The sequence below is a fragment of the Aspergillus flavus genome, chromosome 2 (assembly GCF_009017415.1).
Source record: "Aspergillus flavus chromosome 2, complete sequence".
NCBI lineage: Eukaryota > Fungi > Ascomycota > Eurotiomycetes > Eurotiales > Aspergillaceae > Aspergillus > Aspergillus flavus.
The window spans coordinates 5,146,857-5,173,973 of NC_092409.1; the positions used below are offsets into that span (position 1 = coordinate 5,146,857).

Consider the following 27,117-nt stretch of genomic DNA (forward strand, 5'->3'; position numbering starts at 1 on the left):
AAGTCTACAGCGTCATGACTTGGATGAAATCAGATTGAGAAGACTTTCTTTCACGAATATATCCCCTGTTAACAATATAGAGTGTATAACCTCTCTGTCTCTTAGGAAGGTGTATACCTAGGTCTACTGCATCTACACTGTCTAGAAAACTTGGTATTCGTACAACTACACGGCTCAGGTATTATTTGATATGTACTTAGCAATCGACAAAGAAGGATGAAAAATTATGCCAAGGGCCTGCAAATCTATATGGTCTTCATATAAAATGGAGAAAGAGACATGACTTCGCTTGTGGATGTACCCGTATATCCAACGCCGACTTGTGCTGGAATAAACAGAATACAGGATCAAAAAGGAAAGACAAAGTAGCTGGTACAGCAATTGTAACTACCGCGGGTATCAACGTTTCTCGATTCCGTACTCAATATAGCTACTTCCACGCAGATCAGACGTCCCATCAACCTTGAGCGCCCTTTGACCAGCGTATCCCATCTTCTCATCTTCATGGAAATGACCGACGACGGGCGGGGTTTTCAGGGCGACTTCATATCGAGGAGCAGGTAGCGAGGCGGCTTGTGTATTGGGAATAGCAGTCAATGGGACCTCGGTGAAGCCGTTGACATCTGGATTATTGTTTATGGGAGCGCCACCACCCTCGCCTCGGTTCTTATCCCGGCCCCAGAAAAGAATCATGGCGCGGATGAGGCCAAAAAGAAAGTTGATGAACCATATGCCCAGTACGCAAGCCGATATGATGGTTTCTGTTCGGACGCCTTCCTTGATTTTATTGAGGACCCGCATGACGACTTCGGTAATTTTGTCGGACGTCTTGTCGCCTGGGTTGGCGAGGAAACTGTCGGATGCGCTTGTGCTGTTGTTGATGCTGCTGTCAGCACCCTTGGAGAGAATATCGTTGGGTACATGTGGGAAGTCAACGTGAGCATGGTCATGGACCCAGGTAAGGCCTTTTTGGACAGATGCCACCTTGAGACCGATCAAGCAATTGAAGACGTCCTGCAGTGGGCTATACAGGATGGTACCTCCGAACGTGTCGTTGAGGACTCCTGTTGTCTTGTCGACAAAGGCGTTCAAAGTATCATTCACGGCTGTTGTACTGGTGTTTACCCAGCCGAGGACGTTCTTGTTGATGTCATTGCTCATGCCATCGATGACTCCGTTGGTGTCGTTCGCCCATTTGGCAGATGTATTTTGTAAAGAAGTGACCACTTTCTCGGCAAACTCGCCGACTTCGCTTGTTAGTTCCGGTACTGTCCTCTCAATAGCCTTCAGTAGCAGATACTGGCAAAGGCAGGCGAAGAGTCCAGCAAGGGCAAGGCACAGGACGAATAGAGCGGCCGGTGAGGTTGCGTATGCAATGGCCCACCGCACCAATATTTGTCGACGACTATTGCTGAACCTGCTTGCTGCTTTGATGCCTGCACCTGCGGTGTGAGGACGAGAAACGATGTAGACAACGTCCATCGGATCATGCGCATCTTTTCGGACGATCTGAGAGCGCTCTTTCATGGTGCGCCAACGACGTATCTCCTGCCAGGCTACCGGGACACAAACAAGAGTTGCAGCGATAATCAGAACAGCGAGGAAGATTTTGCGAGCAGCTACGATGGTTTCAGCGACCTTCCTGAAGAACGTATTGATCCCGTTGTTTTCATCGCAGAAGGTCAGCTGTTCCTTCGCAGGAACAGGTAACGCTGAGCGGTCGAAGGTGTAATTTCCCAAAGACCCATTGATGAGGCTCTTGACTTCCTCGAAAGGGAACTTCAAGACGTCTGTGACAAATTTGTCGACCTCATCAAACGTTGGGATGGAACTGTTGATCTTGTCGATAGTGTCGTTGATTGATCCTGGGAGGTGAATGTCCTTCAACTCGTCGATGTTCTTTGAGATGTTAAGCGTCGGCACTTCTCCACCGAAAGCGCTCGCAACTTTGTTGATTCCACTCAAAAATTTGTTAAGACCAGATTCAAAAGTTTCGACGGCCTTGCCGATGTCTTCACCGACTGTTTGGACTGTTTTGTTCAAGAATTCGGTGGTATCTTGTATCACGCCGAGCGCAGCTTGCGTACTACCTCTAACAACCATCGTGAATAAACAGAGGTACGTCTGATACATAACTTTGATGAAAAAGATTATCAGCGCTTCGACTCCAGTGATTGTGAGCAACAGCATAGATATGAGGCCGTTAACTGCTGCCTCAACACCAGAGGCTGTAAGCTCATTCACTCCCCGTGAAAGATAATGGGGCATTGAAGCCATGGCGCTCCCCATCGTCTCAACTGACGTGCAGGCAGATTGGGCTTCGCGCTTGGCTGAGTCCATGTCCGACTGCATCCCAGTTGCCGCTATCAAAACTCGGGCTAGGACAAGGAGTAGCAAGATCGTCCAACGATTTAGCCACACTTGTGATAAACGAGCTCGCAGTCCTAGATACGGTGTAATACCATCGGGGTGCAGCGGTACTGCACGCCCGGGACCGCCATTTGGATCATGCGCGCCGTACGGTGGGAGTAGCGGGAAAATAGATCGTCCAGACCTCGAAAACACCATGTCGACAGGTTGAGTTGGGGTACAGAGGTGGGTTCTGAAAGGGACTGATGCCTCCTAGATGGCACAGGCTAGAAAAGATACGTTGAGCAGTAGTGTTGACGAGTCCGAAGGTGGAATTCTATTTTTCAGGAACGTTAAGGTAGTTGTATATCAAAGAGGAAATGCCGGCCAGCAGCAACCTTTTTCAGTTGAATAGGGGACAGATTAAAGGAGAGCCATAACACAAAGTCGTATGGATATACTGCTGTTCCAGAAGAGGGACGGATGCAGTGACAAGGGAACGTGTTGGTGTTATGCATAGAATAGGACAATAGCTCAATATAATGGATCCAACAATAAAGAAGGGGCCCACCTTTTTATTATTCTTGAAAGGTCAAGCGATCTCTTGGATTTTCTGCGAAACAAGCAAAGCGAAAAAGGTGAATGGACTGGGGGGGTAAAGCCGTCTTTGGGCGTAAACAGACAGCGATGTCCGGGGACATGCTATACGGACCACTCATAAGCCGTAAGCACGAAAATAGAAGTCTATCGACACAGGGATCAGCAGTAGACTCTGCAGAAGTTTGTTTCACTTTGTGCATGATTAGCGGGCGGCTCTTCTCAGTGGTTTCTGCAGAGCGCTGGCAAGAACCAAGATTAGTACACTCGAAGCCGGCGCTTAGAATCCCGGCATTGTCAACCAATCCTTTATCCTCAGTCAACCGTTGCCAAACAATGCTAGATGTTTCTTCTAATAAAAGACACAGTCTCCCCATTATGTGGAGTAATGGGTCAGGCATGGATGAAGACTTTGTTGCCTTCCAAGGCTTCAACATCTGCGACACTTCTTGTTCCATCTCGCGCTGGGGTGCCAAAGATGGGACTGCATATTAGCATGTCGACTGGATGCAAATTAGCCGCCCTACATTTCTGAGTCTTGCTATCTGACGCCATGAATAAAACTCTGGTGCTGGTAGTTGTTAAAAATAAAATTGAGAGCAGTGGTAGATCGTGGATGGAAACTTGAGAAAGCCAGCGGGTAAAGAAATATTTATGGCAAATATCTTCGGCCACACGTGATGGGCACACTCGAGTATTGGTATATTTTGAGAGGTACAAGAGAAATTCTAATTCTTGAACATTTAGAATAGGGACTAGACAGAACGATCTTCAGAAATACTCTTAAATGATATGCCACAGCCACAGAAGTCGACACAGCATGGTCAGGATTCATTAGTTCTCTATACATTGATTGCTCTAGCAAAGGAACAGCCCATGCAACCAGGTAATACTGTCTTTACAATTATATCCTACATTTTCCTTAGAAGCCTTTGTCTTAAATGATATCTATATCTATAGCTGTATTCATAATTATAGTTTATTCTTTTGCTGTTATTGGAGAGTAGTATAATGCCCTCTACACTGATATGTAAGGTACTCTCTACTGGCCATCCTGTGCAAAAGAGTTAGTGCAAGAATATTATAGAGAGTAATATGTGCAGTCTATATGGACCATTTCACAGTCACCTTTATTGCTACTGTAGTTGAACAAATGTGACATGGATGAATAGACTCTTCCGGAATCTGTTAATCAACACGATCGCCATGGACGCAGTTCAGGGCTCGGCGACACAAGTAAAAAAAAAAAAATGATCTCCATCCTGACCACAGTTATAGCAAGCACTTGTTGAAATATTTATCTCAAGGAGATGTGAAAGACACTTATTGGGAAGATTATGATTTCTATCAAGCTATAGAACAGGCCATAGAGTACTCCTTCGATATACCATTAATCCCACCGTGAAAGATACTCAACTTTTTCTCTTTGGAGCTACCTATTACCTACAGCCTCTTTGGAAGTCTACTCTATCGGCTTTTCCTCCTTTTTTTTTTTTTTTTTTTTTTTTTTTTTGAACCTCCATCTGAGCAGGTACAAAGATCTCGTTGGAATGGAATTGCCCCCAGTCTCCACAGATCGGGTTACATACCCGGGAAACAAGACAGATATTGAAGATCAAGAACAACCTCTAGAAGAGGAATCACAGTCAGGGGATATGGACCCTTTAGAAGATGTAATCACTTCACGTGGACTTCAGGAAAGGGCAGGCCTGCAATTAGACCAAGTGCTGAAAGTGCAGCAACTGAATGAGGCTTCGGACTTCACTGTCACGGATCTTGACAAAAACGTGACAACAAACACAAGTCAGGAATCTACCGATATGAGTACTTCTTCTAAAGACGAAATGGTTCTTTGTTCTGGTCAATTAATTTACTCCAGTAACTTTTCATTTCTTTATTTGTTCTGACCCCTCTAACTCTGTATGAATACAGGAATGCTAACCAGAAGGCTACAAAACAGAAGAAAACCAACAAGAGCCCCTTGAGAAGAAGAAGATCCGCACAGAAGCTATTGCTTTCATCCGTGCTAGGACGCAGGCTCGCCTGGCCCGGTTGGAAGCATTGTCTGAGGAAGTTTTGTTAAACCCAACGAGCGAGCAATATCAATATCACCCCAACGAGAGTAACCGCTTGTCAATCCCTCTGCAGTTCCCTGCCGGACCGAACATTACATCTACCGTCATGATGGAGCCAGTTCAAGCATCTAAGAAAAAGAAGAAGAAGAAGAGCAAGAAGAAGCCTAAGAAGCGTTTGCCTCTTGATATTGGAAACATTGACTCTCCCAGCAATCACGCGTTGAACCAGGCTGGTCTAAGTGTGCGTGTGCCTAATGTGCAACTCTTAAGCAAGGAGGCACCTCCTAGTGATGACCCGTCTTGTTCGACTCAAAGTCAGGATCTGTCCGAGCCTAGCCCATCCCCATACTCGCAGGAAGCTGACCCCAAGACTGAACATCCTATCTCTACTAAGCCGGGAAAGGACTTCACAGCCCCTTATGCGACTCAATATGAGGACAGATTGCAAGCCGAGCACAAGGATACGATAGAATGCCACGAGGGTCACTCGACAGAGCGTGTATTGGGTACTGGTACTCGTGAGCAGACCTACCGGGATGCACTTCTGGGTACAATCGATCGTAGAGACAAAAGAGTCTCATGTACAGATCCAACCACAAAATTTGACACAGCAGAGCATAACGCTGCATTACATGCACATCTAGCCCCGCTGGCAATCGAAGAGTGGCCGAGTATCACAGGAGATACGCCAGCTGAGAGAGATACACGTGAGAAAATGCCCAAAGCTTCTTCTTCGATCGATTCAGGACAAGATGAGGAGGTATCAAGCACCATGTCTTCCGCCTGTGCTCAGCCATCCCGCCTTGGTCAATCCACACGCAAAACCAAGGCTTCTTCAAAGGAGAAGCTGCCTCCTATACAAGAAGTGACAAGTGAGGCGCTTCAGGGTTATCCGCATGTAAACCCGCATTCTCCTCATGCTGAGCGAGGTAGCATATCCAGCGAGATTCAATGTCACCTTACATGTACACCGAAGTCCTCAAAATCTACCTCCACAGGTTGGACTAGCGCCGAACCTCAGGGCACACCACAGACCGAATCCTCCGAGATTGAAGCCACGGAAACCAAGAACCACCACCAGAAGATCTCCACCGAGACAAGAAATGTTGTGATCTCCCAAACTAAGGGCAGCCATGCACATCCCTCGTCATCTCTGAGCTCTGAGAGACTAGGTCGATGCACCACAACCGTACAAAAGTACATATCGACCCAAAAACCAGAAGGATTTTTCTGGCAGCTCGATAGCCACGGATTCCCCTGCGCGAAGGCAAGATGTGAGAAGCGTTGCAATTTATGGGATGGTGCAACTGTCATCTGCCCCCGATGCGGGCCATTCTCAGAAATTCGTTATTGTTGCAAAGAGCACCTCCTGGAAGACATAAAGTATCATTGGTTGTACTGCGGACAGATGACCTTTGAGCATCCTTGCCGAGAGAATTCGATCCCCCGGGATGTGAGAGATGGGCCACCCCTAGTTCCTTGCCTTCACCCTTATGATACACCTGAACGTCATCGTCAGGCCGTTTATTTCAATGTGAAGGCTCGTGAGGGGGACTATTTCATCTTCTCAGACTGGACCGATTTGGTGACAGCCGGCTTCCCAGAGAGCAACGTCGAGGTGCGGTGTTCAAGCCGGGTCATCTATACCATCAGGTTCGAAGATGCAAATGAAAAAGACCGGTTTCGTCGTGTTCTAGCGACATGTCTCTTCAGTACGTCGACTTCCTTAATCTACCATCTATACCTACTAATCACTTATTTCCTTGCAGTGACCATCGAGGTTACCGAACTTATTGACTACCTATTCCGGCTAATTCGAGACAAACTTCGGTCACAGTCCGCCCCCATAGAGCTTGAAGCCGCACTCAAGTATCAGTTCCAACAGGAATACTGCGTGACCATACAGCAACATATCACCGGAGAGAGGCACGCCTGTGTGACGGATTGGGATGGAAGGAACCGTCGTAATTGCCAGGATGCTATCTGCCGGGCTGAATATCGTCGTTTGCTTGGATCTCTTGGGGGAAAGGGCCATTGTCAGCTCATTGATCACTTGGAAGGCAGTTACTGGATTCTTCGAGCGGCGAGAACCACCCATCCTGATGTAACTGATGCCAAAGCGCGTATGCGTGGAGAGGGCTTCAGCGACGTCGCGGATGAAGATAGGAGAGAGTTCCGCCGGGGCGCAGGATGGGATGGTGCTGGAACTGGGGATTTGGAGATTGAGGGAATCAATGATGATTAACGAGTTCTTCATCCAGCGAAAGGGCTTGGACCACTCGCCGTAGTCCGGAGTCTGGAACTCTAGACGCAGCTGCAATAGTCGACACCCTATTCCAGGTTTGTTTTTGGTGATCCCTTCCGTCCTTCTAAAATTGATCTGTTATCGATCGGTCATTAGAAGTTTCAAGAAGTGGATAGAAGAGGAATTTAGGAACTGTTTGATGCAGGTCGTTGAAGATCTTGGGGCTGTGGGACAAGGGGCTATTGTGGCCATCTCAACCAGGGTTCTATGTTAACTTTCTCTATGTAATCTAACGCCATAAATCTAGCAGGGATAGCTCATGCCATTATGGTTCTCTGTTCTACGGCTCAACAAAAAGCTTTTGCACTGAGTGTTAACTTCACTGTACAATATACTTCTTCAGACCGCGCAGCCTCTCCTTGGCGGTCTCCAAAACATCATCATTCTTGCATACGGCAAACCGGAGATAATCCTCCGCAATGTGGGCATTGGCGTCAGTGTAGAACTCGGTTGGAGGAATGGCCGCAACGCCAACCTCATGAATGAGGAACCAGCAAAGCTTGAAGTCGCGGGGGCGGCTTGCAACATGAGGAGGGAATGGGTAACCTTCCGGCAGCTTGACTGAAGACATGTTTGCGAGAACAAAATAGCCACCCTCGGGGTCAGAGTACTGGTGACATTTGTTAGGGGTCGTTCAAGATAGTTTGAGACTCGAGGTGTTTATCTCGCTAGAACATACCGGAATGTTAAGCTCATCAAATACCTCACAGAAGCGCTCCATCTTCTTCTTCATTTCGGTGCGGCTCTCATCCCAAAAGCCAGCCTTGTCGGCTTGCTCAAAAGCAACAGCTGCAGCTTCTTGGAGGGGAGACACGCTACTGTAGCAGATTCGAGTGTGTGCACCAGCCACGTACTTGATCAGATGCTCAGGGCCAATGAGGTAACCCACCCGCCAGCCAGTAGCATAGAAGGCCTTCCCAGCCGAGCCCACGGTGAGAGTCCGCTCATAGAGCTCAGGCGACAGTGTAGCGATCCTGGTAAAGGGAACATAGTAGAGACGGTCGTAGACCTCATCAGAAAGAATGATGAGATTGTGCTTGATACAGAGCTCGCCGATTTTCTCAAGCTCATCACGAGAGAAGACCTTTCCTACAGGGTTGTGGCTGTTGTGGCCATTAGTAATCTGCTAAGGCGTGGTCACTGGGGGCAGTAATGCTCACGGCGAGTTCAGAACCTAATGAGTCAGATGAAATGTGTCGAGAAGGATAAGGGAAACTCGCTTACAATCATTCTGGTCTTGGGATTGATAGTCTTTTCCAACTCTTCGAAGTCTATAGACCATTCTGAAGCTGGGGAAGTCCTTGTAGCTCCATCCTTGGGAGGGTGAAGGGGGACATATCGAATGGTACCACCGGGCATTTCAATGTTGCTGATGTATCTGTTCTTGGGTGTTAGGCATATGCAAGTTGTTGTACCTTGGTGTACTCACTGATCAAAGAAAGGTTCAAAGATAATAACCTCATCGCCAGGCTCAATAAAACCCATAAAAGCACTTAGCATTCCTTTGAATTGTTAATCAAGTACAGCCCAAGCCGCATCACACCATGATGTCTATTACCTTCATTTGCACCTGTGGTGATTGTAACCTCAGTATCCGGGTTGAGCTTTCGGCCAAACGACGGAGAATACGCATCCGCAATAGCTTGCTTAAGGCGAGGACGACCCTGTGCGCAAATGAGCCGGTGTTTGGGTGCATCAGTGCCCTTCGATCATATTCGTACCTTGGTTGGGGAGTACTGGTTACATTCAACTTTGTCGAGAGCCTCTTTTGCGGCGTCAATCGCAAACTGGGGAGGGTTATAGCCACTGGTAGAGGGTATAACATTAGCAAGACAGGTCACTCCCCGGATCAGAAAGCACACTTACAAGAACCCCTGGCCCATGTTCACGATAGGCTGAACGGGGGAAGCCGCAGCGGCTTCATTGACAATTGACCTGGAAGCCAATTAGATCGACGTTACAGCAACAGTTCGGTTCCAACGTTTATCCCCATACCAGACATCCTGTCTTTGACCAGCGACCCGTTTCGCCGGGCGAAAAGGGTCCGCACGAGCGGTGGTAGCGGACATTGCTCTGGCGCGGGGATCGAGAAAGCGGGGTGACGTATGTCTCGAGAACACGGGCTGTTGTGCTGGAGTCTTGAATCTTGCGATTGCTGTAGAGATGGAAGTCCGGTAGCCCGAAAACATAGGGGAAAGAAAGATCGAGGGTGGAAACGGTGCGGGGAGAAAGTAATTTAATGATCCGTCGCAATCGCAGGAATGGTTGACTCCAACCGGCCAAAATGATAGGGTGCCTGAGGCTGCTGTTAATGGGGTAGGGCGTAAATTGCGTGCTTGCGCTTTTATGTTCCATCCTCAGGCATCCAGGCATGGGTCCCGCGATTACTCAGAGACACGAAACCCCACTCAATCAATTAATTGCCGTATCAGGAGACGCGTAAGATCACGCGTCTGGCCATTGTTTAATTGACAGCTTGATCGAAGATGATCGCATTGCTCTGACTCCCAACAACCTGATTTCCGATCTCCTTTGATGAGTCAAGCGCTATGGTGTCTTGTCCGATATGCGGAAACTCTGTACCATCTCTGAAAATCAACGACCATATTGATTCCAATTGTCAAAACTTTATTGATGAGCCAACGCCCAGCACTGGGGACCTGACTTCCTCTCAGAAGACACAGGTCCCCAGCTTTTTCCAGCCTACCTCTGCTCGAAAAGCATCCACCCAATCCAACTCGCACCCCGATTCCTCGCCTTCGCAGAATGCTACCCGTAAGAGACCCTCGGCGCCTGAAGCGGAAATAGTAACAGATGGCAACAAGAAGACGAGAAACGATACAGAGCAATTTGTGAAGAGGCCGAAAGTGAGCGCATTGCAGAAGGCAGCGCCGTTAGCAGAGCGCATGCGGCCTCGGACTCTCGATGATGTCTGCGGTCAAGACCTCGTTGGTCCCCACGGCGTTCTTCGTGGGCTCATTGAACATGACCGGGTCCCAAGCATGATATTATGGGGTGGTCCCGGAACGGGTAAAACAACAATTGCGAGGGTTATCGCTTCAATGGTTGGGAGCAGATTCGTGGAGATCAACAGTACCAGCAGTGGAGTTGCAGAGTGCAAGAAGATATTCTCTGACGCCAAGAGCGAACTTAACCTTACGGGAAGAAAGACTATCATCTTCTGTGACGAGATCCACCGCTTCTCTAAATCACAACAAGATGTCTTCTTGGGGCCGGTAGAAAGTGGCCAAGTCACTCTTATCGGTGCTACAACGGAAAATCCTTCCTTCAAAGTCCAGAATGCACTGCTGTCCAGATGTAGGACTTTCACACTGGCAAAGCTTACTGATGAAGATGTCAAATCTATATTGGACCGAGCTTTGCAGGTGGAGGGGCCAAATTATTCGCCTTCTGCCCTGGTAGATGACGAGTTAATCAACTACCTCGCAAAGTTTTCTGACGGGGATGCCCGGACCTCCCTCAATCTTCTGGAGCTCGCTATGGATTTATCAAAACGCCCGGGGATCACTAAGGAAGAGCTAAAGCGATCTTTGACGAAAACTCTTGTCTACGATCGTGCGGGTGACCAACATTATGATACCATTTCCGCCTTTCACAAGTCCCTCCGGGGCAGCGATCCGGATGCTGCCCTGTATTACCTCGCCCGCATGATTCAGTCGGGAGAAGACCCACTCTACATTGCTCGCCGTCTGATCGTAGTGGCATCGGAAGACATTGGTTTGGCAGATAACAGTATGCTCACTCTGGCTATTTCTACCCATTCGGCCGTTGAGAAAATCGGGCTCCCAGAGGCGCGGATCAACCTTGCACATGCGACCGTCGCTATGGCGTTATCAAAGAAGAGTACCCGGTCATACAGAGGTCTCAACAATGCGTTCGCGGCATTGGCAGAGCCAGGTATTGCCGGGCTTCCGATTCCAATTCATCTACGGAATGCTCCTACTCGGTTGATGAAGGAACTAGGATATGGGAAGGAGTACAAGTACAATCCGAACTATTTGAATGGCGAGGTAGCACAGGAATACTTGCCTGAGGAGCTCCAAGGCCGGAAATTCCTTGAAGATCTCGACCTTGGTCATCAGGTTGACCAGGATCTCAATCGTCAGCGTTGAGAAATACGTCCTTATCAACTAAAGTACCTACCTTGTCTCCCAAGCTGAGGCATTATGCACATGAATGCGACAGCCGAGCATTCTCAGTTGGAACTAAGATCTTTATAAGCCAGACACCGACTTTGGTTGTTAGACTACAAAGCCGCTCGAATTGCAGCCTCAACTGTCCCGAAGGATGAGCCCCCAATGGTAGTAACTGGTCTGGCTGGAAATTCATTCAATGGCATGCCCATTGACAGACAGACGAATGAACGATTTTGGCGAACCCGGCGCGGACGAAACTACAAGCTCGACCAGCACTCGCTGAAGAATATGAAGGCATCTTTGGACTGCGATGTGACAGTCGCAATAGGGTATACTACCATTGCTTCACGAGTGGTACAACCTTGGGTTTTTGGAACTCCCAGGCAACGAGTATGGTTCTGGTACGGGCTAACTGAACCTGAAGGTAACCAACCTTAGGATGTAAAAGTGCGGAATGTAGATAAACAGACTTATGTTCAGCTGTAAACAAATCTGATCCGTTTGTAAGATCTGAATGTGTTGATGTAGAAAGTTCAGTGTCACAGTAAACAAACCACCGCTTTGATTGACTTACTTAGTCGCGTCTCCGCAGCCCGACAACTTGACCGTTAGGCAATCAATCCTTCCATCCCCACAACAACCACACGGCTCAGAATAATTCTCCGACCTAATTCACTACAACCAAAACCATTGTCACTTCTACTTTGATTCCATAGAACATCTGCCTCTTTTGACAAATTCATCGCATCCCGGTGCTTTTCACCGGCGAATCACCCACCGCGGGATCTCCCTCATAACCATCAACAACAACGACGACCATGGCGTCGCAAGGGTTCGGCTCGCGCTCATTCGCCTCCACAAGGCTACCTGACCGATCTATGAACGCCAATCCAACTCCCTTCGCCGCGTCTACCTTCTCCCGTCAACGACTAGCTCCAGGTTCAGGCGACCAAGGAGCCGACGCAGCAAGATCATCGCAACAGGCGCCACAGCCACCAGTGCATTCACAGACCCACGGCCCTTCGCAGGACTCCAATCCCCTGAGTCGATTAACAGAGGAACAACGGGAAGAGATCAATGAAGCTGTATGACCCCCTTGTTACACTCTCGCAAGCAAAGGGGGGGGAAGGCCAGCAAGAAAGCTAACATAAACACACTTCTTCTCAACTGAACAGTTTACCCTCTTCGACCTCGACCGCGACCAACACCTCGACTATCATGAACTTCGCGTCGCCTTTCGCGCCCTAGGCTTTACTCTCCCCAAGCAAGAACTCATCTCCCTTCTCACCACCTACGGCGTACCCCGTCCTCAAGTCCAGCAGCAATCCTCAGCCCAGCAACAACAACAGGCCAAGACCGCTCCCGCCACGAATCCCCAGCACCCGTCCAATCTGCTCATGCCCCTCTCTGCGTTCCAGGCCGTGACGGCGCTGAAGATCCTGGAGCGCGACCCCCGGGATGAGATTTTGCGAGCGTTCGAGCTCTTCGACGAGGGTGGCAAGGGGTACATCGACCTGGAGGATCTGAGACGAGTTGCGCGGGAGTTGGGCGAGACAGGCCTCGAGGAAGAGGAACTCAGAGCTATGATTGAGGAGTTTGATCTGGAGGGTGTGGGTGGTGTCACCCGGGAGGCGTTTGTGAGTATATGTTGGCAGTGATTCCGTTTCTTTTATCTTTCTTTTGCCCCATCTCCTTTTTGTTTACGGTGTAAAATTTTTGATTGTGTAGTGCCTTCTGTTGCGAGATTTTCTTTTGTTGGTTGGACTTGGCTTTGTGGCTCGATCCTGGGGATTGATTAAAACCTACTTACGTTGTGTCCGGGCAATAACTTCTTATGCCCTGAGAATCACTGGATTGTGCGAACGGATAGTATCATTCTGTACATTCGTTCTGCATTGTCCGTTTTTCTTTTTCTTTTTCTTTCTCTTGGCAGCATTTCGTATTTGTTGGATGTTTCCCTTGGGCATTGGATGGGCGCCTATCGGTTGTGGGATTTCCCCCTTTGGATGAATTATATACGATTCCATTGAGTCTTGATTTATTGTGTGTTGGTGTCGGTCATTGTAATTGAAAGATTGGTGCTATTATAGACTTGTGTCTGTAGATACGCAGTTGCTTGGACTCCTAATGGTGGTGACTCATAATTTACAGCAATCAATATCTATCGTACTCCCAACACCAAAGGAGTGCGTGTCTCAATTATACAAGGGCACTATTTATGAACCAGCCCGATAGCAAACATGAGAAAGAAAGAACACCAAATCCCAAGACCATTGAATACCGAAAGAGGGGGGAGAGAGGTAGAAGATGAGGAAAATAGGTATAGAGCAAACATGATATGTCACCAAGTCTTTCATGCAGGTGCCACATATTACTATACTCACGCCGGAGCCAAAAGAGAACGGAAAGAAAAATGCCATCAGTATGCAATATTCGCAGATTCGTCATGAGAATTCGTGTCAGATGAAGTGTAAATGTATATATAACAACATATAACTCAATCAAGCATATCGAGGTGCCTGGTTACCATATGCTGGGGGGGGATATGGGGGCGGAGGATCTGCAAGCCCCTGATATCCACGCGACGGCCCACTGGGCCACTGATTCATGGGGATCGGTTGCTGCATAGGACGAGCCCAGGGTCCATATGGACCGGCAGGTGGTGGTATGGGCTTTGCAGTCGGTCGTGCCCGACGACAGCGGTTGATCAAACACCAGAGAATTGACAGAACAATTAGGCTCCCTACACCACACGCAACGCCAATGACTAGGGTCTTGTGGTCATCAATCCAGCCCTTGACGCTAGAACCGTCGCATTTTCCGTTCTTGCAATGGCCACCACCGCTACAAGGGGTGCCGTCCAAGAAGTTTTGGTTGACGCCGTAGCATTGACCAAATGTGTTTGAGGAGCAGACCACTTCACAGGACGAGCCATATGCAGAACAAGCGTACGTCTCGTTGCTGTGCAGCAAGCTACCCATGACGGACCGACACTGGTAATCTCGACTAGTACACTGTCCGCTGGCGCAAGTTAGGCCGGCCGAGGAATCGCCACATTTCGTTCCATCTTTCTTGAAGGAATCAGAAGGGCAAGTACTCGAAGTACCGCTGCACGTTTCTTCCTCATCACATTCACCACGGCTGGCTCGGCAGACGGTTCCAGCAGAGGAGAATTGGCACTTCGAACAGCAGCTGTCATTGGCATCATCGCAAACCGCGCCGCTCTTGAACTTACACGTTTTGGCATCACAGCAGCTATTGTCTCCGCAGGATTCTTCCCCGCCACAGTCGCAGTCTTCGCCCGACTCAACAATGCCATTGCCACATTGATGGCCAGTATAGGTGGTGACCCCCCGGTTGTCAGAAAGGCAACTGGACTTGACACTATTGCCACCCAGGGCCGAGCAAATGTTTCCGATCGTACACTTGGAAAACTCTGTGATATCTGTGCCCGTGGTCGGGTTCATAATATACTGGCCCCTTGCATCACAGGAGGACGCAGTCAAAGGACAGCATTGCGATGACGCCTCAAGATTCTGTCCACATGTCTGAGTATCACAATCATGAACCGCTCCGAAAGTGTGACCCGATTCATGGGCAAAGATCTGCCATCCGCCACCTGAGGAGCGGACAACGACGTTGGTACCACTGACTGCGTTCGCGGCATCTGATACAACGTCTGCATTACACAACTGCCCAAGCCATGCCAATCCAACCTCGCTGCCTGTGGGACAGTTGCTCATCAGGGTCCAATAAGCATTGGTGTCCTTTTGCTGCCCACGCCACTTAGAAAACTTATCCAGTCGAGATGAGATATTCCCCTCGGAACACGGCATGTTCCACTCTGCTGAAGCGGGAGGAGTTTCTGGACAATCCTTTTCGGTGATGGTTAGATTGCGTAGACCAATGGAGATATTGAAGGACTTCTCGTAGACATTGGAAGCGCTGTTGACAGTATTTATGATCCATTTTTGAGCGGCTTCTTTGTCATCAAACGAGCCTGTGAAACCACAGTCCGTAGCGATACCGATCAGCGCAACTTTCTTAGTGTTCGGGCAACCAGACGTATCACCAATGGTCGACTTCAAGCTCACACCACCACTGTTGCCCGACACACCCCCAGTGTCAGATTGCCGCTTGGTAAGTCCGAACAGTGAATTTAAAGACATAGCACCCCATTGACTTATGTCCTCCTCGACTTGGAGAATCGGGTGACTTGGGTCGGCATTAAAGCTAAGCTTGTCGGCTTCGCACGACGAGGAAACGGGAAATGAGCGCTTCAAGTCGGTACGTAGTTCCCGGATCATGTCGGAGTCTCGATAGAAAACCATGTATTCACCTTTCCGGTCTGGGATGTCCACATCTTGCTGACGTTTGTTTTGCAGATACGTTGATTTCAACTCGACATGATGCTTATCGTCGTGGATGCTGAAAACTCCTTCGAATAGAGGCTGTGACCCGTCATTTTTCAAGTATATCCGGGCCCATCCTACAGGATCCCACATGCCTTTGCCCCTCCCAAGCAACGCACGGCCTTTAAAGACTTTGTGTTCATGTCGCTCAATTGGCTCTTCACGTTGAATGTTTCCATGGCGGTCTAGGTACTGTACATAGGCGTCTTCGGCTAGGATATCATGGTTCGGTTCTAATTCTAGTTTTATTCGTTGGTTTTTGTCACGCAGGTTGAACGTGACATCAAAATGAGAAAGGTGGTCGACTTGATGCGCGGACGTATGGATCTTGGGATGATCTAGAGTCGAGACACGCTGAATAGCATTTGGCTCTTGCGACCGAGCTGTTCAAAGGTTAGAAACCGGCATAAGCTGAGCAGTTAGGAAAGGAAAATATATGTAAGCCGACCTTCTACATGAGCTGCAAGGAGTGAGATTGCACTGGTAGCAAACCAAAGCGATTGTTTGAACAACCTCATGGCCGCTCTTTGTGGCTAACGCCCAGGGTATTAATCGAATCCGACCGACAGGTGGGCAGTAAGGCAATGTAGTGCGCGGAAAAGTTTAGAGGTCCCTTTGACCAAGTAACATCAACAGCATCAGGCAACAACAATAAAAGCGAAGCCGCCGTTTTAGTGCACCTGACCGAGTTCAATATAAACAAGGTAACTTGACAGTCGCTCTTCCGCACCTCACGGCAAACGGTATAAGCACGCAATATGCAAGCGAACGATAGGGGGATCCTGCCAGGCAACGAGCAATCGGTCAACTCGAGACGCCACGGCGAGACGCTTGGCTGGGGCGCAGCAGTCTTGGCGAATGCGACGATGTGTTGCTGTAACGAGCGAAATCAACAAACCGAACGAGCGTTGTGAGGTAGACGGAATCGGAAATGAAAGGGATAGACCAAGGTTATGGAAGAAAAGAATAGAGAACGAATGGAGGGGGATAGGGAATGGGTTACTGAGAGAGGTTGTCGTGGCGATCAAGCGGCGAAAGCTGAGATTCGGAAGTCGGATTTAATGTCAACACGATGCGGGAGGAATGAAAGAAATTCGGGGTTCACCAGACTAGGCTAAGAGTGGTTTAGGGACGGTCCCTTCGGCTGATTATTGAACGAATTAATTGGTTGTCCGCAGCCTCAGGGTGGTGATCGGCGGGGGAATGGCGCTTACCGTGGCTGGAACTTTTAGTGCTGACAGTATATAAGGAGAGATTAATGGTGTCGGGAGGGACAGAGGAAATGAAGGTATTTTGAAGACAGAATCATCATTGGATAACGTCTCTCCAAGAGTACATCCAATGCTGTCGCGGAGAAATTCCAACCAGGGACCAAGTGGATCAACAAAACGTTCTGAGACGGTAAACAATTCTGCCAGGGTCATGTGTTAAGAAACAGGGTCTAAACTCTAAACGAACAGCCCTACATCACTCACTAGTTATCACTATTGATTAGGCATCGAAATTTCGGCGAAACAGATAAGAGAGAAGAAGGAAAAACCATGGTCTGAATCACGCCAATCATCTTCACTGGTCGGCCCCTGAGACAAGTGATGCAACAACCAAGATCTACAACCATGGTACAACGCGCTTTGCGACTTGACTGAACATCGCATACTATATCCGTCATCCACTCCGGATCAACGAAGTAGATCGGGATTTAATCGATGTCTCACTAGTATTAGTCCGGTGCGGAATGATACACTTCGTGCGCAACAAGTGCAAAGTGTGGAATCAACGCTCCACAACTGGTACAGGCTACACACGGCATGTCCTCGTCCTCATCACTTTCCTCCCAGGAATCACCACCGGTTTTATACGCATTTCTATCCAAGCCCACGATTATTTGAGAACTACTAGAGGTATCGCTGGATGACAGGCGAGGACCCCTGACGTATTGTGTACCAGTTTCTGGTGATGACCGTCCCGTCACTGAAACAGGGAAGTCCGGCCTGCGTCCCATGTCCTGCCTCTGGAACATCTTCTCGATATCTCGTCCACTACTCTGCTTACGCTCCCCAGCTGCATCCACCATGTTGGTCACGGCGACGTTCAAGAGACGGATGTTCCAACCAGCCTTCTCGGGGTGAAGTTTTCGGAACATGGAGGTCACAAGTTCGTGCACAAGCTGTTCCGCCAAGGCGTCAATACTCGCATCGAGGTAAAATACATACTGGGGGAGCGGCGCCGAGCGTGAAATACGGTTGAAGCTGTGAGATTGTGCCTCGCTGGATGTAGGAGGTGGCCGAGGCCTTGTTGACAAACGTAGAGTCCTTGGACGGGCAATCCATCGCATAGTGGATGTTGTTCGAGAAAGGGAACCTTTCGATCGCGAGTCCGCTGCAGCAGCGACATCAGGTTCCTCCTCAGTGAGGTCTGCTCGCATTCGACGGATTAAACTAGCAGTTAGGGAGACCAGCTCTCTTCTAACTTCTTCGAAGGTGCTCAGACCCCCATACGAGTCTTCAATGCTAATCTGGGTCGGTAGGTCCCGAGCTTGGAGCACCTCTGAATTGTCTACACCATGTATTAGACTCCATACCTTCGTACCAATACCTTTGGGGGACCCTGGACCGCCTAGGATCTTATCCAAGAGCACCGGACCCATCCGAGGAAACAAACGAACGTCTCGGACAGTGACGGTATCATCCCTGGCCGTATCAGAAGCACCCTGACTTAGACTTGACTGGGCCGGATTTTTAAGGTAAGACGTTAATTTCCGAGAAAGTTTAGAACCAATCCCAGGAATTTTTCTTATGTCATGGGCATCAAGGAAGTTGAGCACATTGCTCTGAGCGCCTTGCTCCGCCGCAGTATAAGGCGGAAGAAGGGTTGTTTGATTGTTGGGCTTGTAAATATTACCCACTAATTTGGCGAGGATTTTCGAGGTCGAAATGCCTACTGTGGCAGTGTAGCCCTTTTGTTCTTCCAGTTGCCCACGTAGGTAGGCTGCCAGGTGGGAAGCAACAAGTAGTCTAATATGTAGCGAGTGAGGATCATTTCCCGCCGGAACACATGGCGAGGCAGAATCTGAGGCTACGTTGGGAGCCGCAGGGTAAGTCGAACCATGGAACCCAGTGGCATCGAATGCGAAACCGAGTGTGGGATCCTGACGGTTGAGATGAAAGAACGAGTGTTCTAGATCGTTTCGATTCAGAAGATCCACATTGTATGTAATCATGTCTGTGACATCCAGAAACAACTGTTGTTCTAACATCAGAGATAGGGTTCAAAATTCCACAAACCGTGGGGACGCGACAGCAACCGAAGAGTAAAATAGGAAACCAACCCACCTCATCAAATCCCAGTTTTTCCACTTGCCCGCTCCAGCAGAAGGCACGGAGGAACAGGTAGAGACTCTTTGACGCATCACGAAATTTAGTTAGGTCTTCACCAAGGACGATGACAAGCTCTGGACAAATCTGCCGGGCTTCCTTGATCAGTTGCAGCTTGCGTAATCCCCTTCTACGAGCCTCGTAGTTACAGGTCACTACGATCTGTTTCTGTTGAACGGCTAAAGGAAGGGTCTTCAACACCGGCTGCTCCACCTCAAAAACCGAAGCATAGAAACAGTCATAGTCCTGTTATGAAAGAAGCGAATAAATAGGTAAGTATATGATTAATCCTGTTCATTACCTGGCTGGTGCTGGGCTGGACTAACAAAGTGGATTATAATTCGGTGATCATCACGGGGCGGTACCACAGCCATTCAGTCAACTGCGAGTGACAGCGAAGGGATTCTGTTGGTGTGAGTGAGTGGAAATAATCATCATGCAGGATTCGTGCATGATTGATAGGCGTAAAGAAGGAATGTTCTCCATGTGATCCCAGAGTCTTGATTGGCTTGGAAGAAAAGGCTGGGGAGGTTGTGGCTGGACTCTTCTTTTTAGGGAGTGCTTGCTCAAGTCAACCGGAGATACATTTCTCCTGGCCTAAAGAAGACTAGTCGCGTCTCAGTGCCCCACTTAGCCTCGTGTCCCAACAGGGATCTTTTTATAGTACCTCATCATACCGTCCGGTGACAATACCTGAATGCTATAAATATCCTTCACTGCCGTTGAATCCCACTCGACTTTAAATCGTTGTGGATAGAGGGTATATAGAAAGAAAAGAATCCACCATGATTCAAATCAGACGATCAAACTGGATCGGTAGAATCTTTCCAAATGGATCAGCCACGCGTTCAGAGTCAGATTTAGACTATGTAATCTTATTTAAAAAAAAAAAAAAAAAAAAAAAGTTAAAACATGGATCTAGTCTGTCTACAGCGGCGGATCCTTCGTTCACCTGTTGATACTGTGAATGGGTCCCGACGAGCAACGATTGCTGATGCGGCGTCAATAGTTCTATTTATTATTAGAAGAGTCGCAACGCTGTGTAGTACCGCAGCATTATTATTATACGCCGGTTTTTTACGGAGTATGATCTCCAATTTTTGAAATTAATTTTGTAAATCCGGAAACCTCATTGCAAGCGGCGTTGAAGGTTATTTTTTTTTTCTCTCTTTTATTTTTATTTTATCTTTTTAAGCTCTACCTTTTTTTGCTTTTCTTTTCTCACGTTTAAATTTTTTTTTCTTATATACATATTGAGAAGCTGCCACATGGTGTAGAAAGAAAAGAAACTCTCTCTCTCCTCATCTTCATCTTAGGATGACCCGCCGTTGGTGATCGACAGTCCAGTTCCAACCCCTCCAGGCTCCGATGTGGTCTTCCTAAAATAGGAAACTCTCACATTGGCGCCCACGTCGTCTCCTCTTTTTACTCCAGTGCTATCCGCCACTCATCTTACTTACTTAGGCCCTTATACCTTGCAACTGTGATCACTCTTAGTTTGATGCATTAGACTTCCTCTTATTACCTAGTTACCTGTCTTTCACATCACTTCTGGTCTTATTGAGTGCGGGGCGCACCTAATCCTCGTCCGTCGGCCTCTAGAGTCACCACTTCTTTTGCTCCTCTATTCATCGACCCTGTCTTCTTCCTTTTCTTCTTCTTCTTTCGTCTCTTCCTATTACCCTCTCTCCATCTCTGTCCACCTTGAGCTCTTTTGCTGAAGGACTCATCGCCATGCTTCTTGCCCCCATGCAACCGCCAATGTCACACTATCCTCCTTCTGAAGCAGGTCGAACGACCTCGCAAACAACTATGCCCACAGTCCCTCAGACCTCACCATGTCCGTCGACAGTCTCTCACTCGAACCTGTCCTGCAGCCTGTCATCCAATGTGACAAGTAACCGACGACCTACCATGAGACCCAAACTTACCCTCCAAACGACATCACTTCCCATGACTTTCGGCACTTCTTCAACGGGATTGTCTCTTTCGCTTGCTACCGGACCGGCAGCGTCTCCCACGGTTCGCAACACTTTTAAGAATGCCTATGAAGTCGCTGTACCATCCTCTGCCACCGCTTCCCCCTCAAGATCATCCAGTCACCGGTTCAGCAAACCCTCGTCACCATATACCACAAATAGCCCTTATCAGCTCCCTCTTGGAGTCAAAAGCATTCTTCGCAACTCGCCGTTAGAACCCACCTGCAGGCGCCGGGGCTCGGTGGCCGCGAAGGGGCCCAATGGAGGACCGGGCTCACGCCGTGTTTTTTTCCCCGCCAAGAAACAAGTAAGCTATCGGCAGCCACTGGAAGAGGAAATCCAAACCGTGCGCTATACCGCGCGCCACTCCGATATCACAAATCAACCCAATCCTGAATCCCACGAAGCTGGCTCCGAGGAGGATTCAGATTCGAACACGAGCGCAGAGCCGTCCGATGCGAGCACGTCGGATGACGATACGGAGGCAAAATCGAGCAATAACCCCTTGAAATCAGTCGGAAAGAAGAAGCGGAAGCACTTGAGTGCGGAAAAACAAATCCGGGCAGTTGCTCTAATGGATGGGATTGACAAAGATGGCGCCTCCACTCCGCAAACACCATGTCAAAATCGAGCCAAACGTCGCTGCGAATGGAGATGGACCTTAGGACCACTAGAGATACGGGATGGAAATGCTCAACCTTCGCAGGCTGACGAGAAGACAACATCCAACCCGACGGAAACTATATCGAATATATCCCCTGCCTCTATTGCCACAACAATATCCCCGGACAACGAGAATGACAGTCCTAGATCCTGGGTCTCGAACCTTACGTCTTTGTCCAGCATCTCAGAGCAAAATCCCAGTCCAGATTCATCCATCGCTTTCGAGGTCGTCGCAAATGATGATTGCAAGAGTAACATGTCTCACGAAGCTGAACGAGCGCACGCGAATCCAGTCCAATGACGAGCGACGAAATGGAAACCAAGCATGCATTGATGAGTTTAGGAATTCCGATTATGATTTATGCATATAGAAGGCATGGGACCATGAGCCTTTCAGCAATCATCTCTCCATATATACATACACATGTTTATATACCTTTCAGGTTGAGTTTGGTTGATGTTTCCAGAGCATTCTTGATTGATTTTTCTTTACATTGGGAGTTACACGAGAAAGCCTTTGCTTGTTTGATACCAACAAGGTTGGCGGCATGATGCCATTGCATATATATATACATTTCTGTTTCCCATTACAGCATATACATACCTATACATTACTACTTACTATTCTAATAAATATCTACGGAGATACTTGAGAAACCATCACTATCCTACCTTACTTCGTACCATGTTTGACTCCATCTCAGATCCTCGTGCGACACGAATACGACTGCCGATCAAGTCGTATTAATAGAGAAACATGTGGATCTGGGAATCCACATTCCGTATTTAGACTCTACCGATCTGGTATTTCATGAATAAGAATACGCACACCGTTGAGGACAAATAAACACTTTCAGCGGTGAATCAGCAAAAATGCCAAAAGAAACAAATAGTTCAAGTAGACTAATGCAGTGTACGAATTTAATTGCCAACCCAACTCCGTGACATCATAATCATGCAGTGTCAGCAAGCCCTAATGTACAGCCAAAACTCAAAAGATTGAAAATAAATAAATGAAAATTTGAACACTCCATACACCATACAGGTAAAATCATTCCATGATTCGTGAAAGCATCAAGAATAGATAAATATGGATACAGTAAGCACATACACCGCACTTTAATTACCAGTCTCGGTCTCAATATCGGGCTCCCGGCCAGTCAGATTGCCAGTGAACCTGTTCCTCACTTTCCGCAGCGCAAACTTTGCCTCATCACGCGCGAAAACCGCGTTACGAGCCGGTTTCCACTGCATCATGCCGCGCTGTTGTCGTTGCTCACTGCGTCGATTGGCCTTCTTCGTATGCTTATTCTCCTTACTTGAGCCAGCGAGACTATCTTCGGTGGTGGAGGGTGGAGTATCCGTAGAGGTGAGCTGAGAGCCATTCGCAGTAGAGAGTCGTTGCTCTGTGGAGGTCTCAGTCCTGCTGGATGAGGAGACGGAGGAGCCCTCGTCATCGTCGTCCTCTTCTTCGGGGTGTACAGCCTCCACGGAATGGCCATCAGCGGAGTACGGTGGCTTGTCGCGGCCGGGCTCGGCGACCTTGTGTCCGTCGTGATCCATGAATGCGCTAGGGTCGTTGCCGAATGCGCCGCTCCAATCCTGCCCTTGTTTGTCAATCCATTGGCGGCGTTCTTTGGGGTCGGCGTGCTTCAGGACGTCGCGGCCGTCGACTAGTGATCTTTCATGCATTTGTTCCGTTTCTTCTGGGACCTCGAGGGAGATGCTTCGGGGCCGTACGCCCTCCGCGATGCACGCTTCCCATGTTTCGTAGGTCTCACGGGAGTGGTTGTCCACGACGTAGTGTTCATGAGACTCGTCGATGCCGGGAGTGAAGCGACATGTGAACTGGAGTCGACCGATGATCTGGAGGTCTTCCAGTCCTGGCTCTCGTTTGGCTTCCCAGTTTTCTTCTGTGATGTAGTTCTGTGTGAGTCGCTTTCCGTTCTTCGTTGACCAGAGGGGTAGATCGACGGGAGTGTCTTCGTTGTCGACCAGGTGCTGGAGCCAGAGGACTGCGTAGGCTGCAGCGCCATGTTTTCCTGGTGAGTAGAACTCGAATACAACTGGAGATCTGTAGCGATGCTTTACGGGGAGTCGGATACTCTTATGGAGAGATCCGTTAGTCAAGTTGAAAGAAGTATCCTGCCCTTCGATTGAAGCCACGTATCGTGGGATCTTGCCGCTGCTGCCACCCGTCCGTAGCTTAATCTTAGCGCGATGGTTGAAGTTCTTCGCGATGATTTTATCCGAGGCGAACTCAAACGTACCGACATCCCATCCAAGCATGTTAGGAGGTAGCCGGGTTTCAACATGCCGTAAGAGTAGTGAGATGCGAATTCGTCCGTATCCAATGCCGCCATCAAGAGGGTACCATCGGGTAACTTGCGAGCTCGTCTGGAGGATTTCTGATAGCTTTAAAGGTACCACGCCCAGAATCGGATCATGCTCTCGGTAGCGCTGATCCCTAACAGTCACGGTGACGATGGCCGAACGCCAGTCTCGAACAAATCGCTCCGTGCCTGCGTTGAATATAGGCTTTGAGCTGACAGCTTTCGGCCGGGTACGATAGACCTGCAAATTTACTATTAGCTTCAGTTATTCTTAAGTAAAATAGGTGGATTCAGAGATTACCAGCTGATCATTTAAGATAATCTTGCAATAGCTGGTTGGCAGGTCTCCTCCCTCTTCTTCCGTATTCTCTCCATATGGCTTCGCCGGTTCATATTCTCTTCCTTTTCGATACCGGCTACCCTTGATATTTGCAAGTTGCAGGTTCACAATTTGATGAACCACAATACTAAGAATGCCACTAGGCCAGAGCGGGTCCGGTGGCGTGTGAGTGACAGCATCCTCCTCCTCATTGGTGATGACTCCTTTATCATCTTGAAATTGAGGGTTATCCCTGAGGTTCTCGGGTAAGTCTTTCTTTTTGCCGTCAGTCCTTAGCTCTGGCCTCAGTTTCGGTTTTCCAAAAAAGCCGACTTCCCAGTGTAGCTCACCGGGCATCTCGCTGCCCTCGTTGAGACCCTGCAGCTTAGATACTTGGGGATACATCCGCGCTGGATGTTGGATCATCTCACGGATCGGCAGCTCAACCTTACCAACAATATCATCTGCTGTGTTGCGGTCTGAATCCCATAGCTCAACACTTAGATTCTCGTCCGCACTGATAAGTTCCGGATTCACAAGTAGTGCTGCAGTTTCTTCCCAAACTGGATTCAAGTCGTCTGTGATCACCCTTGTACAATACATAGGCTTGCCGTACTTTGAGAAAGAAAGATTTATGTATGGGTCGCTACCACCACCGTAGCTGCCACGTCTATCTTGCTTGCTTAGCCCAATTGCACGGTGAATACGAACCCACATGATACCCAAAGCTTGAGTCTCCTTGATAATATCGTCGCCTTTGAGTATCATACTGAGGTCCATTGTCATCGATTTGGGAGCCGCAAAGAGACCGCACGCCGTACCAATGGCATAGTTGACGAAATTCGAGATAAGAGGGAGGTTCAAAATATTGACGCCAGCTTTGAACATCGGCATACATCCGGCTCTGACATGAGGAATTCCCACAAGACTGAAAGTCATATCCTTCATAAAGGGTGCTTCGGGCATCAACTGAAATCTGATCCGGACAGTGCCCACCATCTCAATCAACTCCACAAAAACCGGGAAAGGAACCCCGAAAAGGCCTCTGATACCCAGATAAAAGACCAACTGCATATGCATGTTACGTGCTTTGGACGAAGCGGTTTGGCCGGTCGGCTTTGCGTGGTAAGCAAAGGAAGCTTCTATATTATAATAACTGCCGCCTTCCTCCATAGCGGCGGCTTCTTGAGGGTCTTTATTCTTGAGATTCTCTTCACGGACGTTGTCCTTGATGTGCTGTACGTGTTCGTCCGGAAGAGCTCGCAGACTCAATATTCGTAAGGGATTGTTCCCTTGGTCAATTTCGGCAATCCGAACGTTCTCAACCACGCTAGGAGCGGACGCCTGCATAATATCCTCGATGGTATCGGCAATAGGCGACAACATTTCCGGGTTAATCAAACCCCAAATGACTCCAAGAAACGAATTCATCCACTCAACAGATTCAGGCAGGAGATTAGCAATAGCCTAGAGCATGAAATATCAGTATTTTGAGTATCAGACGAAGACAGAAGTTCGACCTACTATTTGCCCTCGAAGTTTCTCGCTGCTCCATTCCATCTCTCGGCCACTCCGAATGACTTCTTGTACCCAGAGCCACACACCACTTGCAATGCAGGCAGCCAAGGGGAAGAGAGCCCAAAGCGAGCCACCAAACATCCGGCCCACGAAGAGGATTCCAAATACGATACCTATACATAGTCCAGTCCCTCTTTTCTCTAGTTGGTCATACATAGGCTTGTAGGAAATGGACGGGGTTGGATGAAAGAGGACATTCGTGATCTCTCCGTGGAGTGGGACGTCGGAAGTAGTACCCTCTGCGATGGGGTCCGGGGGTGCCGTTATATCCTGGTTTTCTTTATAGTCCTTGAGGCTTTGGCTTGGGGAGGTCCTGACATCCTTTATTTTTGCATAAGCTGTCAGTTTGGGCTAGTCATGAGAGAGTTAATCCGTGTTGGATACTAACCGTTGGCTTTCCAAGGTTGGCATTGGGAACTACCAACTACGGCCAGATTCAGCAATTAAAACGGTTTTCAAACGAGTAAGGACATGGCATTTTGTAATACATACCTTGGGATTCTTCACCACTTCCATCGAATCCGCATCCTGATCTTCAACCTCTATCTCGCGACCAGTTGTCGGGTCCGTAACCATACGGGTTTTACCTTTGCCAGGTCTCTTCCGCGGCTTATGAGGCTTCGCCTCTCCGCGGGCATCTTCTTCCTTTTCCCTCGCAGTGACAGCCTCCTCATGGGCTTTACGGTCCTGCTTATCTTTTTCCAAGTGCTCTAGGAACTTTTGGATGGTGGGAACCGGGTTGTGTGTACCATAATGTTCTCCTACGCGATGGTTTTTGGGAGAATCAACCCCGGTAGTATGGGGTCCCATGCTGACGATAAGCTTAGCAAGGGTGTCTATGAGTAGAAGTTATGGATGAAAGTCAAGAGGAAAACTGAGGAACAAGGCAAGTCAAACAGTGACCCGAGCTTTCATTCTAGATTTGAACGCTCTCGAGTCCTGTGTTGAGCGGAGATCAAGGGGGGCAGAAGGAATT

At 48.6% G+C, this 27,117-nt stretch overlaps 9 protein-coding genes across 9 annotated transcripts; 4 read left to right on the top strand and 5 right to left on the bottom strand.

Moving 5' to 3' along the window:
* Nucleotides 1-4: 4 nt before the first annotated feature.
* Nucleotides 5-2,568, bottom strand: F9C07_2094 (putative pheromone-regulated multispanning membrane protein Prm1; the record flags this gene model as incomplete). The annotated part of the gene is made up of 2 exons (XM_041284964.2): nt 5-65; nt 422-2,568. 2 exons carry the CDS (start codon nt 2,566-2,568, stop codon nt 5-7), a joined length of 2,208 nt encoding a protein of 735 aa, XP_041143473.2.
* A 2,559-nt stretch (nt 2,569-5,127) lies between these two features.
* Nucleotides 5,128-7,266, top strand: F9C07_2054677 (uncharacterized protein; the record flags this gene model as incomplete). The annotated part of the gene is made up of 1 exon (XM_071508572.1): nt 5,128-7,266. One exon carries the CDS (start codon nt 5,128-5,130, stop codon nt 7,264-7,266), a length of 2,139 nt encoding a protein of 712 aa, XP_071364014.1.
* Nucleotides 7,267-7,455: 189 nt separating this feature from the next.
* F9C07_1327968 (kynurenine aminotransferase) lies at nt 7,456-9,695 on the bottom strand. The gene is made up of 9 exons (XM_071507970.1): nt 9,322-9,695; nt 9,193-9,261; nt 9,048-9,132; nt 8,885-8,990; nt 8,756-8,828; nt 8,551-8,704; nt 8,487-8,500; nt 8,006-8,429; nt 7,456-7,936 (listed from the first exon to the last, which is right to left on the bottom strand). Exons 1-9 carry the CDS (start codon nt 9,513-9,515, stop codon nt 7,646-7,648), a joined length of 1,410 nt encoding a protein of 469 aa, XP_071364015.1. The 5' UTR covers nt 9,516-9,695; the 3' UTR covers nt 7,456-7,645.
* Nucleotides 9,696-9,875: 180 nt separating this feature from the next.
* Nucleotides 9,876-11,459, top strand: F9C07_2091 (putative AAA family ATPase; the record flags this gene model as incomplete). Its single annotated transcript, XM_041284960.1, has 1 exon — nt 9,876-11,459. The coding sequence occupies one exon, from the start codon at nt 9,876-9,878 to the stop codon at nt 11,457-11,459; it is 1,584 nt and encodes a 527-aa protein (XP_041143476.1).
* Nucleotides 11,460-12,301: 842 nt separating this feature from the next.
* F9C07_2090 (Ca2+-binding protein) lies at nt 12,302-13,141 on the top strand (the record flags this gene model as incomplete). The annotated part of the gene is made up of 2 exons (XM_071508869.1): nt 12,302-12,566; nt 12,657-13,141. 2 exons carry the CDS (start codon nt 12,302-12,304, stop codon nt 13,139-13,141), a joined length of 750 nt encoding a protein of 249 aa, XP_071364016.1.
* Nucleotides 13,142-13,984: 843 nt separating this feature from the next.
* F9C07_2089 (ADAM family of metalloprotease ADM-B) lies at nt 13,985-16,413 on the bottom strand (the record flags this gene model as incomplete). Its single annotated transcript, XM_041290243.1, has 2 exons — nt 13,985-16,278; nt 16,344-16,413. The coding sequence occupies 2 exons, from the start codon at nt 16,411-16,413 to the stop codon at nt 13,985-13,987; spliced, it is 2,364 nt and encodes a 787-aa protein (XP_041143478.1).
* A 601-nt stretch (nt 16,414-17,014) lies between these two features.
* Nucleotides 17,015-20,323, bottom strand: F9C07_1328028 (DNA polymerase iota). The gene is made up of 3 exons (XM_041284968.2): nt 19,596-20,323; nt 19,228-19,515; nt 17,015-19,136 (listed from the first exon to the last, which is right to left on the bottom strand). Exons 1-3 carry the CDS (start codon nt 19,641-19,643, stop codon nt 17,616-17,618), a joined length of 1,857 nt encoding a protein of 618 aa, XP_041143479.2. The 5' UTR covers nt 19,644-20,323; the 3' UTR covers nt 17,015-17,615.
* On the top strand, nt 20,090-22,571 carry F9C07_2278143 (uncharacterized protein). The gene has a single exon (XM_041284967.2). It carries the CDS (start codon nt 21,004-21,006, stop codon nt 22,210-22,212), a length of 1,209 nt encoding a protein of 402 aa, XP_041143480.2. The 5' UTR covers nt 20,090-21,003; the 3' UTR covers nt 22,213-22,571.
* Nucleotides 22,572-23,030: 459 nt separating this feature from the next.
* F9C07_2055353 (C2 domain protein) lies at nt 23,031-26,951 on the bottom strand (the record flags this gene model as incomplete). The annotated part of the gene is made up of 5 exons (XM_041290244.1): nt 23,031-24,485; nt 24,546-26,030; nt 26,088-26,462; nt 26,530-26,565; nt 26,634-26,951. 5 exons carry the CDS (start codon nt 26,949-26,951, stop codon nt 23,031-23,033), a joined length of 3,669 nt encoding a protein of 1,222 aa, XP_041143481.1.
* Nucleotides 26,952-27,117: the final 166 nt, after the last annotated feature.

What these genes read in the sequence shown, in the direction of transcription:
- F9C07_1327968 (XM_071507970.1), bottom strand. Translation starts at nt 9,515, where the DNA reads ATGTTTTCGGGCTACCGGACTTCCATCTCTACAGCAATCGCAAGATTC. An exon ending in ACCAGTACTCCCCAACCAAG is followed by an intron (nt 8,991 to 9,047) that starts GTACGAATATGA and finishes ATTTGCGCACAG; the next exon opens with GGTCGTCCTCGCCTTAAGCA. An exon ending in TTGATGAGCTTAACATTCCG is followed by an intron (nt 7,937 to 8,005) that starts GTATGTTCTAGC and finishes AAATGTCACCAG; the next exon opens with TACTCTGACCCCGAGGGTGG.
- F9C07_2278143 (XM_041284967.2), top strand. Translation starts at nt 21,004, where the DNA reads ATGCTTCTTGCCCCCATGCAACCGCCAATGTCACACTATCCTCCTTCT.
- F9C07_1328028 (XM_041284968.2), bottom strand. Translation starts at nt 19,643, where the DNA reads ATGGCTGTGGTACCGCCCCGTGATGATCACCGAATTATAATCCACTTT. An exon ending in ACCGAATTATAATCCACTTT is followed by an intron (nt 19,516 to 19,595) that starts GTTAGTCCAGCC and finishes CTTTCATAACAG; the next exon opens with GACTATGACTGTTTCTATGC. An exon ending in AAAAACTGGGATTTGATGAG is followed by an intron (nt 19,137 to 19,227) that starts GTGGGTTGGTTT and finishes TTAGAACAACAG; the next exon opens with TTGTTTCTGGATGTCACAGA.